The sequence below is a fragment of the Nylanderia fulva genome, unplaced genomic scaffold, assembly GCF_048542155.1.
Source record: "Nylanderia fulva isolate GAGA-0341 unplaced genomic scaffold, ASM4854215v1 Scaffold296, whole genome shotgun sequence".
NCBI classification, from domain to species: domain Eukaryota; kingdom Metazoa; phylum Arthropoda; class Insecta; order Hymenoptera; family Formicidae; genus Nylanderia; species Nylanderia fulva.
The window spans coordinates 30,088-47,354 of NW_028190364.1; the positions used below are offsets into that span (position 1 = coordinate 30,088).

The following is a 17,267-nucleotide window of genomic DNA, read 5'->3' on the forward strand; positions in this document are numbered from 1 at the left end:
AATGTTGCAATTGAAATGTTATTTTGAAACGTTTACGAAACATTTCATAAACATATTTATGTAACGTTTCAAATTTGCAATATTATTGCCGAAATGTAACATCCCCTGTATGTTTCATGTTTAGCGGGTATATATATATATAATTTTTCTTTATAAAATCAATAAAATCAATGTTTACAAGCAACTATTATAATAAATATATATATTTAAAATACATCTAATATATATAATTTTGATTTAAACACCCTTTATACTGCGCATGATGCAACACGCCTTAACCGAACAAATATTTTGGAAAATCGTTCGTTTATATACAAACAGCAAGTGAGTAATACAATATAGAATATAATATAAAAAAAATAAAATTACATAACTTAAATAATGTATAATAATAGAAGTTTTATAAAATGTCCCTTAATTTTCTTGCTTCTTCTGACATTATTTCATAATGGTGTTTTTTAGTTTTACAATTCCGCTATTTTTCTCGTTTTTCTACTATATTTATTTTTAATTTCATTATTTTTACTATGAAAACCGCTTTTGTAGAAAGAAGTTGTTGATTTATCGTTGTCTCTCTTTCATATGCAGATTCATTGTTGTTTTGTTTATTTTTGTTTCATAATTTGTTATTTTTTGAAAATAATTTTTAAAATTATTTTTATTCTTTTTATTATTTCCCTTATTTATATATATGTATATTGTCCATAATTCTTATAATTTCTTTTCTTTTAATTGCATCTTTTGCTATTTTTTATTTGTTTTCTAATCTTTTTTAACAGGTTATTAAATATCTAACATCTCTTTTCCATTACCTTCTCCATTTTTCATTATTCTTCTCTCGTAGATCTACCTACTTATTTTTCTAATTTTTTGTTTTGTCTTTATTTTCTTTTAATTTGTTTTGTTATTGTTCAAAATCATTTTATAACTCTCTCAATACTTTGTTCAAATATAATCTGTTTTAGTGCTTTAATGAAAAATTAAATAATATATTATTTAATTGCATTTAAAATTATGTTATATTCTTTATTATCATAATATAAATATAATAGATATATAAATTTGTTGTGTGCCTCGGGAGAGACACTTAAGGGTCGCGCCAAATTGGGATGGGAATCCGGGGCGTCAGGACTTGTCGGGTGTTTGTAGAAAATGCACTACACTTTTTGTATTAAAATTCTTTATTCAACTTCAACCACTTGGTCTTTATTTTATTCCACTATTAATACACTGAAGCTTTATCGTGTGTGCGGCACTGACTTTCTATTACTCCGCGTATCGCGCACAACTGCGAGTCGATGCTAGGTGCGCGCGCGGTTTAGCGAGATCGTGGTTAGAGCGATTATTTGTGTCTGCGACTGAGCGAGCTGTCGCGTCTCTACTCTCTTTTTATATCGTTGTTTTTTGGAGTTTTCCCGATCGGAAGGGGTGCCTGGCAACAGGTTTCCCCGGTCGAGAATCTAGGTGCAAGCGAAGCAGATTCAAAGTCCTTCTGCTTTGCTTGCACGTTGATCAATTTCTGTTCCGCGTATATCTCGCATTGTATGCGTTTTTAACGCGGTCATTATCTGTCGTAATTCTGATTTCGCGTATACCTCGCATCGTATGCGTTTTTTAACGCGGTCATTATCTGTCGTAATTCTGATTCCGCGTATACCTCGCATCGTATGCGTTTTTTAACGCGGTCAGTGTCTGTCGTAATTGCGGATGCAATACGAGTACCCATTTCTTAATATTAGTTAACTTTTAATAGTTATATCTATTGTATATCTTTGGGGGATATAACAAATTTATAAAGAAAAATGCAATTTTATATTTTGTTTCTTAGTATTTATTAAAATGTTTTATAACATAAATATTACACAAACAATTTTCACGTATTTGTAATGTTTTTCTACATATTTTAAATTTTTTGTGAATTTAGCCAATTACATCGCCCAAGTTTTATTAATTTTATGAGGGAAATTGCAGAATCACAAACAGATGATGATCTACGTTACTTGCATAATTGGGATTTGGAAAAGCATTGTCCTCTCATAAAAATAATACGAGATTATAGTCATCCGGTGTACGAAACATTTTTCCGATGGTCCATAGAAAATATTAATGAATTAGAGATTGATTGCTTACCTATTACTTATATTACAGAAACATATCCCGATTTTTACGATTTTTTTATATTCCATGGTATGCGCAAATTCAAGCAGAAAATCAAAACTATTATTTTTTCAAGAGGATAGTTGGATGATATTCAATATGCAACAAATTGATAAATATCGATCATTGACTCATTATGACTTATTACTCGTCTTCATTTTACACACACATACACACAATTGATATTATTTTATATTTTTGTATATTTTATTCATTATCGTATAAAAATCTGAAATATTCATTATATATAATTATAATAGTTTTAAAATGTTTTGTGTAATGTTCTGCATTATTTAATATATAATTAAGGTATACATCAGTGTTTTTTATATTATATCAATCAATATTAAAATTATATATTTATAAATATGTATTTTATGCTAATAATAATAAAAATTATAAAAAAGTTAATTATATTTATAAAATTAATATAATAATAAGTGCAAAGTAACATACAATTTTCGTAACATTACATGTTACAGAAATTACACTGATTAATAAAAATAATTGTGAAGAAGTTAATCGGAATACAATTAGAAAATATGGTTGCAAAGTCAATGTAATAGCTATCAGATGTTTTAGTGAAATCAGCAGTGCGCTGTCGAAGGAGATCATAAAATAAATAAGATTATTTTTGCCAAGTTATAGATTTTCTGCCTTAATACTAAATATCATATTTTAAATTATTACTGTGATGAAACCTAGACTAGTGATACCAAAAATTATTGTTACAATTAATTATGTTTAAAAATATTGGAAATTATGTATGAAAAATGTGTCATATTTCATGGTTTTTGAGAGAATGTGGATCATGTGCTGATTTTTTATTCTGAGCATTATAAAGAAGAATGTATACGTGCGTGCGTGCGTGCGTGCGTGCGTGCGTGCGTGCGCGTGCGCGCGTGTGTGTGTGTGTGTGTGTGGTAATACACTTTTTTTTTGGATAGCTAGATAGCGTTTATGTGTTCAAACATGTAACTATTTCACAATCTTTTTATACATTACATTCAAATAACGTTTATTTATTATAAATAAATCACATCCGTGTCTCACCTCATGTAATATATGTATATATATGTATGTTATATAATATATGTATGTTAAGTTTTTAAATTAATTTTTTTGTCGCAAGTCTTTAATGTTTATATTTTTGTTATTGCAAGTTTTTAATGTCATTATATATTTTAAATACATTATTTTTCAGATATGTTTTAAGATTCTGTAAGATTTTGGAGATATAGTTTTTGACGCGGACTTAACAACTTTTTTTACCTTTTTTAAAATGAAATTTTTTATACATATACAAAACATTTATGAGTTCATTATAAAAAATTCCGAAGAAAACCAAAAAAAGCTTGTTACATAAGATTCACTCTAAAACGATTTTTAATAATTATAAAGTGATAAAGTCAAATTGTATTTGCATTATGATAAGTAATGAACAAACTATCAATACGTTACCTTAAAGAATTGATAATCCTAACTCTTTGATTACTGTGGAATGTGAATGTCCAAAGCTCTTAGGTTATATTTCAGTCAATTAACAATCAAAGAGAATGATAAATTATTAAATTAAGGCCATGTGTAACGAGCAATACGATATTATTTTATTATTGAGAAGAAAATTCTTAATTTGAAATAATAATTATACAAACGTTTCGAGCTCTACTTGCTCCTCTTCAGTGCGCAAAAAAATAGTGATAATAAATAACGATAATAAATAAATACATAAAATTCTAATAAAAAATCCGCAATACATAGTCAATATAAGTTATATAGTTGAGTCATAGTTAAAACGCAAAATATATTTACAATGAATTGAGACCATTAAAATAGTTCAACAAAGTAAGAACCCAATTAGAAGCAGAATGATTCGTCCGGTTATTCATAAAATATATTAGAATTATTAATAAAAACTTGGAGTGACACTTATACATTACTCCAAATGAACCACTTATCGTTATTTGACGAAAGTCCCTCGATCTGGCAATGATTATGTTCATCCTCTCCAAATTATTTGATATTTGTTAACTGAATTTAAAGAATTTATTCAATTGTAAAATAGGATTCCACTAATGTGTATGTGAAAAAAAGATTAAAAATTATAAATTAAACTAACTACTAAAATATTGAACCTTTATGCTTACAAATTGTTCCGAATAACTTGAGATGACGATGCTTCTAATTGTTGTTGGCCTTATTGTTAGTACTTGACTGTTGTCTAGTCTTTTAAAAAGTCGAATAAATAGGTGTCAGATCTCACAAAATAAACATTTACATAAGTCTAAAAATTCGATATTTCTTCTAGAATGTCGAAATACGCGTTGTTAAGCAATTCGGTGTCTGTGTTATTATTTATACCATGCCTTTGTTCCTTGATGTGTATCATTTCCGAGATAAGTCTTTTATAATAATTAGATTCAATATCAAGTATTTTAACGTTATCCCAATCAAAAGCATGTTTTTTATCCATAATATGTTCAGAGACCACAGAATGCTTGGAGGAATCAAATTTAATATTATGCATATGCTCTTTTAGTCTAGTGCGTAATTTTCTTTTGGTTTGCCCAACATACGAAGCTTCACAATCCTTACAATTAATTTTGTAGACAACATTATTATTATTGTTATGCACGTTTTTGTCCTTGTGGACTTTAATTAATTTGTTAAGATTATTTAGACAACGGTATCCTACTCTGAAATCTGATTTTTTTATTGTCGATGCTATTGTCTCAGAAATGTTATTAATGTATGGAATGACGAAAAATTTTTTCTTGCTATTATCTTCTGCAATTTCTTTTTTTCTATTGTTGTTAAACTGACCATTGTTTAAAACTCTTATTCTCTTATTTATTTCTTTAAAGATTAAATGAATAGGGTAACCATGAAGAGTTTTAAACAATGGTCAGTTTAACAACAATAGAAAAAAAGAAATTGCAGAAGATAATAGCAAGAAAAAATTTTTCGTCATTCCATACATTAATAACATTTCTGAGACAATAGCATCGACAATAAAAAAATCAGATTTCAGAGTAGGATACCGTTGTCTAAATAATCTTAACAAATTAATTAAAGTCCACAAGGACAAAAACGTGCATAACAATAATAATAATGTTGTCTACAAAATTAATTGTAAGGATTGTGAAGCTTCGTATGTTGGGCAAACCAAAAGAAAATTACGCACTAGACTAAAAGAGCATATGCATAATATTAAATTTGATTCCTCCAAGCATTCTGTGGTCTCTGAACATATTATGGATAAAAAACATGCTTTTGATTGGGATAACGTTAAAATACTTGATATTGAATCTAATTATTATAAAAGACTTATCTCGGAAATGATACACATCAAGGAACAAAGGCTATGGTATAAATAATAACACAGACACCGAATTGCTTAACAACGCGTATTTCGACATTCTAGAAGAAATATCGAATTTTTAGACTTATGTAAATGTTTATTTTGTGAGATCTGACACCTATTTATTCGACTTTTTAAAAGACTAGACAACAGTCAAGTACTAACAATAAGGCCAACAACAATTAGAAGCATCGTCATCTCAAGTTATTCGGAACAATTTGTAAGCATAAAGGTTCAATATTTTAGTAGTTAGTTTAATTTATAATTTTTAATCTTTTTTTCACATACACATTAGTGGAATCCTATTTTACAATTGAATAAATTCTTTAAATTCAGTTAACAAATATCAAATAATTTGGAGAGGATGAACATAATCATTGCCAGATCGAGGGACTTTCGTCAAATAACGATAAGTGGTTCATTTGGAGTAATGTATAAGTGTCACTCCAAGTTTTTATTAATAATTCTAATATATTTTATGAATAACCGGACGAATCATTCTGCTTCTAATTGGGTTCTTACTTTGTTGAACTATTTTAATGGTCTCAATTCATTGTAAATATATTTTGCGTTTTAACTATGACTCAACTATATAACTTATATTGACTATGTATTGCGGATTTTTTATTAGAATTTTATGTATTTATTTATTATCGTTATTTATTATCACTATTTTTTTGCGCACTGAAGAGGAGCAAGTAGAGCTCGAAACGTTTGTATAATTATTATTTCAAATTAAGAATTTTCTTCTCAATAATAAAATAATATCGTATTGCTCGTTACACATGGCCTTAATTTAATAATTTATCATTGTTTTTATTGTCATACGAGCTTGAGCATTGGTATGTGATGTTTTGATTAGGTATTAATTTTGCATTAACAATCAAAGAGCTTTATCACAATAAGCGTAGACCTATAATATTTAATTACACGCTATGGTTAATAAGTCCAATATCAGAACACGATAAAATGTTTTATTTCCTTTATTAAATTTAATTAATTTATTATTAAGAAATAGAATTGTAATATTTTCAAGTATTCTACAAAGTCAATGATATTTTACAAAAATAATAAAATTTTAATAACTTAAATTGTATATATTTGTTGCACGTAACGTTTTCACCAACAGATTTAGAATATAATCATGTTAAATCATTATATTCCTTATTAATTTGATTGCATAGAAAATATTTAATTATCACGCACATGATTTTATATAATAAACAATTATCTCATCAATATGAATATGTGCAGATATAATATAATAAATATAAATATGTGAATATATTATTCTGTTTGCAATTTTTAATTATTAAATTATATTATTTCCAAATTATATGCATAATAGATATGCAACAAAACTATTATTATTAACAATATATATTTGCAATCCAGATATTATATGAAACTATTCACACACAAGAAAAATAATATTTTGAAAAGTAATTGCTGGTGTACGATTACATTTTTGTTTAATTGGCAAACAAATATTTAATAAAATTTATTAATTTAAAAAAAGGAAAAAGAAAAATGAATCTTTTCAATATAAAAAAAATATAAATATATAAATAAATATATAATAACAAAATATATACATTCTAAGCATTTAAATAATAATACAATTTTAAAACAAGACCATTTATATAAATATTTATATACAACGTATTCTAATTATGTTATTCAATATTTTTCAATATTTCTCTCTAATAATTTATTTATAATAAATAAACACAATTTGAATGTAATACGTGATTGCCATTTTCCAAATTATGTAAGCGATTATCTAATCGTGTACATAAATATTTATTTTACTATTATTTTGTAAATATACCTAAAACGATAACTTTGGAATGTTTTAAATATATATCAATTGAGATATTTCATTTGAAATATTTTTAATATATACTATGATGAAATATTTCAATTGTAACATTTATGAATTATATCAAAAACAAATACGTAAAATGTATCATTTGAAATCTAAATGAAACAATTTGAAACATTGCATGTATATTTCATGTTTAGTGGGTTAACGTTAACAGGAATTTTCAAGATCTCTGCAAGGTCAAATGAATATCAGCATCATCTGTCTTTCTTCAAATCCTATGGTGTTTGTTTGAAACATTTTTTCGTCTTGCATATTTAACAAGTTTATTTAAATGTCGTAGGAAGTTTTATTATCAATAAATCATCAATGCCTCTTAAAAATTCTTGTTTAATCTGTAAGTAAATCCTGTATTTATAAATCTTGTTTGTACAGAAATACCTATTTCATAAGTAAATTTTGTACTTATTAAATATCTCGAAAGTATATAGGAAAATTTCAGACAAAAGTTGTTTAGTTTAAAGGGAAAACAAAGATAGGCATTTAACTTCGATTGGTATTCATCATTTTGTGCATAAAAATCTTGAGGTAAGATTATTGAATCAAATATATAGTGAAGAATCGATAAATTAAAAAAAAATAGAATATTTCTATTTATAAAAAAAATTAGATTTACTTCAAATTTTCGATTATGATTTTTAATTTTAAGAAATTTTAGGTCTACTGCAATGATGATTTATTTACAATAATAATAAATAAATACTATTTTGACGTGTCAATGTGATTACGTGAATTACAAGTACTATACAAAAGAAAAATGAACAGATGTAATTTCATTTCTTTTTAACTGCAGTTTCTGAAGTATTGTTTAATTAGTGTAATAATTTTGAATCTTTGCATATGTTTATTAAAATAATTTATAATGTATTTATATAACTTTTTTATTTTACAGATCCGGAAAAATAAAAAAAAATTAATCGGCTGCTCAGGCGCTGTATAAAAGCTGCCATAAGCGCTGAATTAGAACATCGGCTGCTAATAGCGCTGAATTTTGGCTTGCCCTAGACGCCTGCATCCAATTACAAAAATTAATTTTGTTCGGCCTATTACGTATCCAAACTAAAATTATTCGCTATTATAGCGTTTTCGTCTGTAATAGCGCAGATTTTTGGCTTGCCCGTGGCGCCTATACAATTAGAAAAAGTATTTTTGTTTTGGGTCTATTACACATCCAAATTAACAGTATTCGCTTTTGTAGCATTTTAGTCTGCAATATCTCAGACCTTTCGCCTGCTCTAGGCGTCTAATTAGAAAAATCTTATTTGATACTTGCATCACTAGAAGGCTGCCCCAAACGCCGTATATCTATAACTAAAACTGTCCCAAACAACTGAAAATGGATCATCAGTGTCACAAGTTCCATTATGGCAATAAGGAAAAGAATATTTTGGCTTTCAAAGAATGGTTGACGGAAACGATGATAGACAGTTTCCATGCGCTACTCGAGAGCAATTCTGATTATGCACCTCGACCTGTATGGTTGACAATATTTCCCGATCAGATTGTTCCACTGAATATTTCAAAGAAGAAGCATTTGCAAATACTGCACAGTGATTTTGGTGGTGGACATTGGGTTGCTTGCCATTACGATGCAAAATCTATTATTATATATGATTCTCATGAAGGTAGTCGTAATGCAAATATACATAATTTGAATGGAGAAATTCGAATTTTTGTGGACAGATTATTTCCCTTTCATGATTGTCAAAACAATCTAATAGTTTTTCCTAAAGTTCAGTCGCAAGGTGACGGTTATAATTGTGGTCCTATGGCAATTGCGATTGTTACATCTATTCTGTTTGGCGTAAATCCTTGCATCGTGACGTATAATCAATCGTTGCTAAGACCTCATTTGTCCGCAATGTTTGAAAAACAAACAATAACTCATTTTCCGTACCTCTATGATTCAATTGCTCCATTAACGCTACTGCCGTTGGAGACATTGAAAAGACGAGAGAGGGATGCACTGAGAAAAAGACTTGCACGTAGTAAGGAAACTGAGGAACAGCGTTCGAAACGAATCGAAAAAGATGCTTTTTCTCACAAAGAAAAATATTTTATGAATCCTGCAACAAAACGTCAGATAATGCGTGATCAGTACCATAAGGATCCTGAAACAAAACGTCAGATAATGCGTGATCAGTACCATAAGGATCCTGAAACAAAACGTCAGATAATGCATGATCAGTACCATAAGGATCCTGAAACAAAACGTCAGATGGTGCGTGATCAGTACCATAAGGATCCTGAAACAAAACGTCAGATGGTGCGTGATCAGTACCATAAGGATCCTGAAACAAAACGTCAGATGATGCGTGATCAGTACCATAAGGATTCTGAAACAAAACGTCAGATGGTGCGTGATCAGTACCATAAGGATCCTGAAACAAAACTTCAGATGGTGCGTGATCAGTACCAAAAGGATCCTGAAACAAAGCGTCAAAAAATGCGTGATATAACGTTCGCAACGCTCGTACCCAGACGAAAACACAATGCGATGCCTCTCACTCGCACCCGCATGCTCTCCGGTCCGATGAGCTGGTCGCCGCTCATAATTTTTGGATTCGACGGATTCAACTCAATCTATTTGCTGACGACATAGCTCGCCTAAAACAACTACGTTGCGTCTTAAAAACTAGTCCATTAGCTTCGCTTTCTCCTTACATAGACAGAGACAGCTTGTTACGCGTTCGAGGCCGATTAAAGCACGCAAGCCTGTCAGATGACGCTAAACATCCGCTAATTTTAAAATCACATCCATTGGTCCACCTCCTTATCAAACAGATTCATGTTGCGGCCCTACACGCCGGTCCGCAACTCACACTCACGCTCCTGCGACAACAGTATTGGCTAATTCGCGCTCGCGCCACTGTGCGTACCGTCCTCTACCAATGTATTGTGTGCACACGGGAGAATGCACGCGTGCCCGAACAGCTTATGGGCGACCTGCCGGATTTCCGCGTGAACCCGACTTCACGCACCTTTAATCATACCGGCGTCAATTACGCGGGTCCGTTACTAGTGCACACCTTAACGTACGACTAAAGGTCGTGGTCATAAAGCCCAAAAAGCTTACCTCGCAATTTTTGTATGCATGACCACGAAAGCACTGCACCTAGACGCAGTATCGGATTATACTACCTTGTCGTTCCTTGCCGCGTATCATCGTTTTACCGCACGTCGTGGCATTCCGCATGCAATGTACTCCGATCACGGTACCACGTTTCAAGGTGGCGATCAAGAGCTTACGGCCTCCTTCCATGCAGCCACGCGTGATCCAGCATTTCAAAATTACATAGCTCAAGAAAATACTGCATGGCATTTCATACCTCCCGCTGCGCCGCAATTCGGAGGCCTATGGGAGGCTGCCGTACGCTCTGTGAAACATCACATTAAACGCGCTATTGGAACGCACACCTTAACGTTCGAAGAGATAACCACATTACTATGCCGTATCGAACTTTTCTTAAATTCTCGTCCCATCGCTTCCGTGTCCGACGCTTTAGACGATTATACCGCTCTGACTCCGGGTCATTTTTTGATCGGCGCATCCTTAAGCTCGATCCCGGAGCCGAGCTTACTCGAACTCGCCGAAAATCGTTTATCTCGCTGGCAACTAGTGCAGCAATTAAGCGAACGCGTCTGGAAGGCATGGAAAGATACGTATTTGAATACCTTACAACAACGCCCTAAATGGCGTTCTGTACAAACTCTAGCCACACCCGGTAGATTAGTCTTACTTCGCGATCCACTTGCCCCTCCAAGTCGATGGAAGCTTGGGCGTATAGTTAAATGCCATCCAGGCAGCGATCGGCTCGTTCGAGTCGTTACTGTTAAAACGGCTGAATCCGAGTTCAAGCGCCCCATTACAAAACTTTGTTTTCTTCCGGTCGACATCAACAATGATAGCGAACATCATTCCGCCATGGTGGGCGGCATTGGATTGTAACTGTCCGATTGAATATTGTAAATTTACGTTAAATTTCATTGACCGCAAATATTGTATTCATATCGAATGTCAATCACATTCGAGGCGGACGGTATGTTGACGCATATCATAAATTTGTATAATCAATAGACTCTTATATTAATCGCTTGTATATCAACGGAAAGGTTCGATCGTTCGAACCGACACACGACAACATTATCGACCTTGTTCACCATCCCATGTGATAAGAGTCACGCTGTCACGTGTACATTTTATTTATTCCTATTCTTTCGTCGCTCCGATTCGCCGAAACAAACATCCGATCCCGAGAAAGAGGGGATTCCGTGACGAAAACTCGGAACGCTCCCGAAAACCGAGAATCAGATCTCTGCGAACCGTGCTATCGATCAGCTGCAAATACAAGTAAACATATGTTCGTTGCTGTAATCACTTTCCTCTCGGAGCGAGCCTTTACGAGGCTGTACAAGCCACCAGTCGATCAACAATAATTTGAATTAGAGCGACGCCGTCGCGCCTACTGATATCGATAACAGAAACTATAGATAATTACCAGTTCATATCTACAAAATATCTACGATTTTAACCGAATTGAATAAGAAATATAAAAATATTTGATTAAAATACAGTAATTAATTATGAATGTAATAAGTTCATACTTCCACAAAATATTGGCAAATCTTCTGGGCTTTATGACCACGACCTTTAGTCGTACGCACTAGTAACGGACCCGCGTAATCGACGCCGGTATGATTAAAGGCGCGTGAAGTCGGGTTCACGCGGAAATCCGGCAGGTCGCCCATAAGCTGTTCGGGCACGCGTGCATTCTCCCGTGTGCACACAATACATTGGTAGAGGACGGTACGCACAGTGGCGCGAGCGCGAATTAGCCAATACTGTTGTCGCAGGAGCGTGAGTGTGAGTTGCGGACCGGCGTGTAGGGCCGCAACATGAATCTGTTTAATAAGGAGGTGGACCAATGGATGTGATTTTAAAATTAGCGGATGTTTAGCGTCACCTGACAGGCTTGCGTGCTTTAATCGGCCTCGAACGCGTAACAAGCTGTCTCTGTCTATGTAAGGAGAAAGCGAAGCAAATGGACTAGTTTTTGAGACGCAACGTAGTTGTTTTAGGCGAGCTATGTCGTCAGCAAATAGATTGAGTTGAATCCGTCGATTCCAAAAATTATGAGCGGCGACCAGCTCATCGGACCGGAGAGCATGCGGGTGCGAGTGAGAGGAATCGCATTGTGTTTTCGTCTGGGTACGAGCGTTGCGAACGAAACGAAGGATATACGCGGTGACGCGCAGTAATTTCGGCCACGAGGAAAATCGGGATTCAAGCTCCCAATGGTTTACCGAGCATGTCGCGCAAGTTTTTGAATCGCGTAATTCACTATGCGTTGCCGGGATGTCGGATATGACTGGCCATTGATTGAAAGAATGTGATAACCATGGTGGGCCGTGCCACCAAAGTTGGTGATTAATAAGAGAGGCAGGGTCGGTACCGCGAGATGCGCAATCTGCGGGGTTGTCGTGCGTGGGCACGTGATTCCATTTTCCATTGGGAAGAAGCTGTTGCATTTTTGAGATTCTATTCGCGACAAACGTCTTCCACCGCGAGGGACTTTGACGTATCCAAGCGAGGACGACCATGGAAACGCTCCAACACCAATAATCGATATCGGGAAGGTGAAGAGCAGAACGAGCGAAATCTATGAGTTGTGCTAGTAGGAGCGCAGCGCAAAGCTCCAAACGCGGGACGCTAATGGTTTTGAGCGGCGCGACTTTAGACTTAGCGAGGATCAGAGTATTGGTAATGCAACCGTCGCCCGAAATGACACGGAGGTAAAGCGCTGCCGCATACGCTCGCGTGGAGGCGTCTGCGAATCCGTGTAATTCAATTCTGTTGTTCGGATGATACTGCGTCCAGCGCGGAATAGTTAACTGCTCAAGGAGAGGCAACGTCAATTGAAATGTTTCCCATTCGCGCAACATCTCGGCGGGAAGCTCGTCATCCCAATCAGACTTCGTCAACCAGAGATGCTGCAGGAAAATTTTCGCGGTTACGATAACGGGAGCTACCCACCCGAGTGGGTCGAAGAGTTGCGCGATGACTGATAATATTCCGCGCTTAGTTTTCGCGACTGTTATTAAATTCGAAACTTGAAAGGTGAAGATATCGTGTTCCGGTTTCCAGGTAACTCCGAGAATTTTAATGGAATCGTGATCGTGCAAATCTTTGTTGGTTGCGAGTCCATGGTCGGAAGGATCGAGATCTTCAAGGAGCGTAGGGCAATTGCTCGCCCACTTACGCAAACGAAAACAGCCTTGAGATAGCAACGAAATTAACTGATCTCGTGTTTGTTTGGCAGTTTCAAGGTCGTCGGCGCCGAAAGTACAGTCGTCGACGTACGTTTGCTGTAATAGAACCGGTACCGCGAGCGGAAACTGTGAGCCTTCGTCCTCGGCTAATTGCCGTAAGACTCGCAAGGCCAAGAATGGGGCAGCGGCGGTGCCGTAAGTGACGGTAAGAAGTCGGTATTCGTCGACCTGAGCCGTCGGAGACGATCGCCATAAGAGGCATTGATACTTCGTATCGAGAGGGTGTACTAAAATCTGCCTATACATTTTGGCGATGTCCGCTGATAGTGCAAATCGAGGTTGTCGCCATTGGAGGACAACCGCTACTAGATCGGTTTGCAATTTTGCTCCTACATGAAGAGCGCTATTTAATGATTTGCCGGTGGCGGTGTTGCACGACGCGTTAAACACAACACGAAGTCGGGTTGTATTGCTATGTTCACGGATCACGGCACGGTGTGGAATGTAGTACGCGGGAGCTTGGGCGGGAAATTCGGTAGGATTTATCTTAGTCATATGACCTAGGTTTGCGTACTCGGTAAGGAATGCGGTGTATTCCGTTGCTAACGATGGGTCGGTTCGAAAACGACGTTCGAGCCGTTCGAGACTCTTCAACGCGGCGAATCGAGAGTCTCCAAGGTCGCGAGGCGGGCCATTTCTAAAGGGAAGACGCACGACGTAGCGTCCTTCTATGGTGCGGTAGTGAGTCGTCACAAAATGCTCCTAACATTGGGTGTCTTCCGGACTCGGATGAACGCGGGCTGGGATATCTTCGAGTTCCCAGAACTGTTTTAAGGTATGCTCAAGATTAGGTGAAATGTTAGTATGATATGCGGGTACGGAATTGCGGGGGCAGGTTTCGACGGTAGGACCCGAGAGAATCCAGCCGAACGCGGTATTCTGCGCGAACGGTTCGTGTGGTGTTCCCTTGTGTGAACCGTCGCGATAAATATTTCCATACATATCGGCTCCAATTATTATATCGAATGGCGTAGGACTCAGGAAATCAGGATCGGCTAATTCGAGGGCGTCGAGGTGCGTCCACTTAGTGTGAGACGCAACGGGAGGTGGCACGTATTCCGCGAGCGAACACAATATTAAAGCCGTCGTCGAATACGCGGGATTGTTACTTTTTACGGGACTAATTTTGATATTTGCTGCGTAGCGTGCGGAAGTTTTTGTTTGACCAACGCCAGTAACGCTTAAATTTTGCTTTACTCGAGGAAGACGGAGTAATTGCGCAAGATTCTCCGTAATGAGTGTCACAGCCGATCCTGGATCGATAAGCGCGCGAGCGGGAATGAAGCGACCGTGCGCGGAATGTACGCGGACGCGCGCTGTAGCGAGCAGAACGGCGGGAATAGCTGGCATTGAACGTGTTAGGGTAAGAGCGACAACGTTTTTGTCTTGGTCTTTTTTCGTCTCTTCTTTTGAATGTGACGATTCAGCATACGGTAACTTTGCGTGGTTTCCAAGGTGAAGGAGAGTGTGATGCTTTTGCTTACATTCTCGACAACGATGCTTGTTGGTGCAATCCTTTAACGCATGGTTTGCCGCAAAACAATTATAACAACGGCGGTTCGATTTAATAAATTCGAAACGGCGCTCCGGCGTATAAGCGGCAAATTGTGTACATTGAAATAAACGATGATGGCCCTTACAGACCGGGCATTCGAACTTCACGGCCGTTGTATGTGATGCTACGGATTTGGCCGATTTAATTTTTGACGAGGTAGTCTCGGCTGACTCGATGTTTTTCGTCGGGGCGATAACTTCGAACGCGCGAATGCGAGACTCTAAAAATTTGTCGAGTTGAGAATAGGACGGTAAATTTTGCGATTCGCTCATTTTTAATTCCCACGCTTTTCTCGAAGCTTTGTCGAGTTTTTGCGAAACGAGGAACACGAGAACATCGTCCCACGTATCGACGGGACGTTTTAGATTTTTCAGCGCTTGTACGGTGGTATTGGTGGTGTCACGCAGAGTCTGCAACTCTTTCGCGGTTTCATGCGTTGCCGACGGTAACGAGAATAAAATTTAAAGATGGGAGTTGACGATTCGACGTTGATTTTTAAAGCGCGACGATAAGATTTGCCACGCGACTTCGAAATTCGCATCGGTGACTGCTAAGTGACTCAGCGAAGTGCTGGCCGTTCCGGTAACGATTGAACATAAGTAATGCAGGCGTTCTACATTTGTTAAAATCGGATCGTCAATTACCATTGCTTTAAATCTATCGCGGAACGTTTCCCATCGCTCGAAAGAGCCGTCAAATTTCGGTAATTCGATTCGCGGTAAACGCGAGACCGGGCGCGGACCATGATGATAATCGGTACTTGCGTTCGAAGCGTCCATGATGTTGATGTGCGGGGGCGGCAATGGGAGGTATGGCAAATTCGGCCAGGTAGTCAAGGGCAGCATCCATCTGGACCTCGGCTTGTTGATACAGCTCCTCGGTGAAGTATCGATGCGTGGTCTTCGTAGCGGCCTCGGCGAGGACTAACAGCTTGGCGTTGTTGACGCGAATCTCCCGGAACTGTTCCTTGACGCGTTCCATCCGGTTTGCAGCCACGGTGGACGTCATCTTGGCGTGGCCGAGTTTTTTGAAATTAGATACGGCATTTGCAACCGATCTAACAAAGTCGAGCTGTTGCTCCAAAAGCTTTGCGGTGGTAGCCATTATTGGAATGGCGGCTGCTGCGTTAAACAACGTAGGTCGTGATCAAAGTCAGCCAAAATGTAATTGGATGATGTACTTCACGACTTGTCGTCTTCTCTCGTTAGCGATCCGGCTCGAAGGACCAAAAAATGTTGTCGATATCAGTAGGCGCGACGGCGTCGCTCTAATTCAAATTATTGTTGATCGACTGGTGGCTTGTACAGCCTCGTGAAGGCTCGCTCCGAGAGGAAAGTGATTACAGCAACGAACATATGTTTACTTGTATTTGCAGCTGATCGATAGCACGGTTCGCAGAGATCTGATTCTCGGTTTTCGGGAGCGTTCCGAGTTTTCGTCACGGAATCCTCTCTTTCTCGGGATCGGATGTTTGTTTCGGCGAATCGGAGCGACGAAAGAATAGGAGTAAATAAAATGTACACGTGACAGCGTGACTCTTATCACATGGGATGGTGAACAAGGTCGATAATGTTGTCGTGTGTCGGTTCGAACGATCAAACCTTTCCGTTGATATACGAGCGATTAATATAAGAGTCTATTGATTATACAAATTTATGACATGCGTCAACAGTTTCTGTATTCGAAAGTCCGGAGGAGATTAAAAAAAGAAACATTTTTCAATATTTCTATGTATGTAGATGTGGTTGACTATGCATTGCCATATCTGTAAGATTTATGATTAAAATATATACTTCACTGTAAATGTTTTCATAGGCTACGTTTTGATATTTACTGCCAGTATTATAAATCTGTAGTACATAATATAAAATATAGATTTTCAACTAGCAGAATGAATATCAAAAAGCAGCCTTAGCCTTAGCTGTTAATTTTAAATATACATGCTTTTATTTTAGATGGAAGCATACTTCTTGGAGATG

General features: G+C 36.4%; 3 protein-coding genes across 3 annotated transcripts; 1 reads left to right on the forward strand and 2 right to left on the reverse strand.

Moving 5' to 3' along the window:
* The first annotated feature begins 10,497 nt into the window (after window positions 1-10,497).
* Window positions 10,498-11,352, forward strand: LOC146722619 (uncharacterized). Its single transcript, XM_085484142.1, has one exon. It carries the CDS (start codon window positions 10,498-10,500, stop codon window positions 11,350-11,352), a length of 855 nt encoding a protein of 284 aa, XP_085340268.1.
* Window positions 11,353-12,002: 650 nt separating this feature from the next.
* LOC146722620 (uncharacterized) lies at window positions 12,003-14,228 on the reverse strand. The gene has a single exon (XM_085484143.1). The coding sequence runs from the start codon at window positions 14,226-14,228 to the stop codon at window positions 12,003-12,005; it is 2,226 nt and encodes a 741-aa protein (XP_085340269.1).
* Window positions 14,229-14,435: 207 nt separating this feature from the next.
* On the reverse strand, window positions 14,436-15,083 carry LOC146722621 (uncharacterized). The gene has a single exon (XM_085484144.1). The coding sequence runs from the start codon at window positions 15,081-15,083 to the stop codon at window positions 14,436-14,438; it is 648 nt and encodes a 215-aa protein (XP_085340270.1).
* Window positions 15,084-17,267: the final 2,184 nt, after the last annotated feature.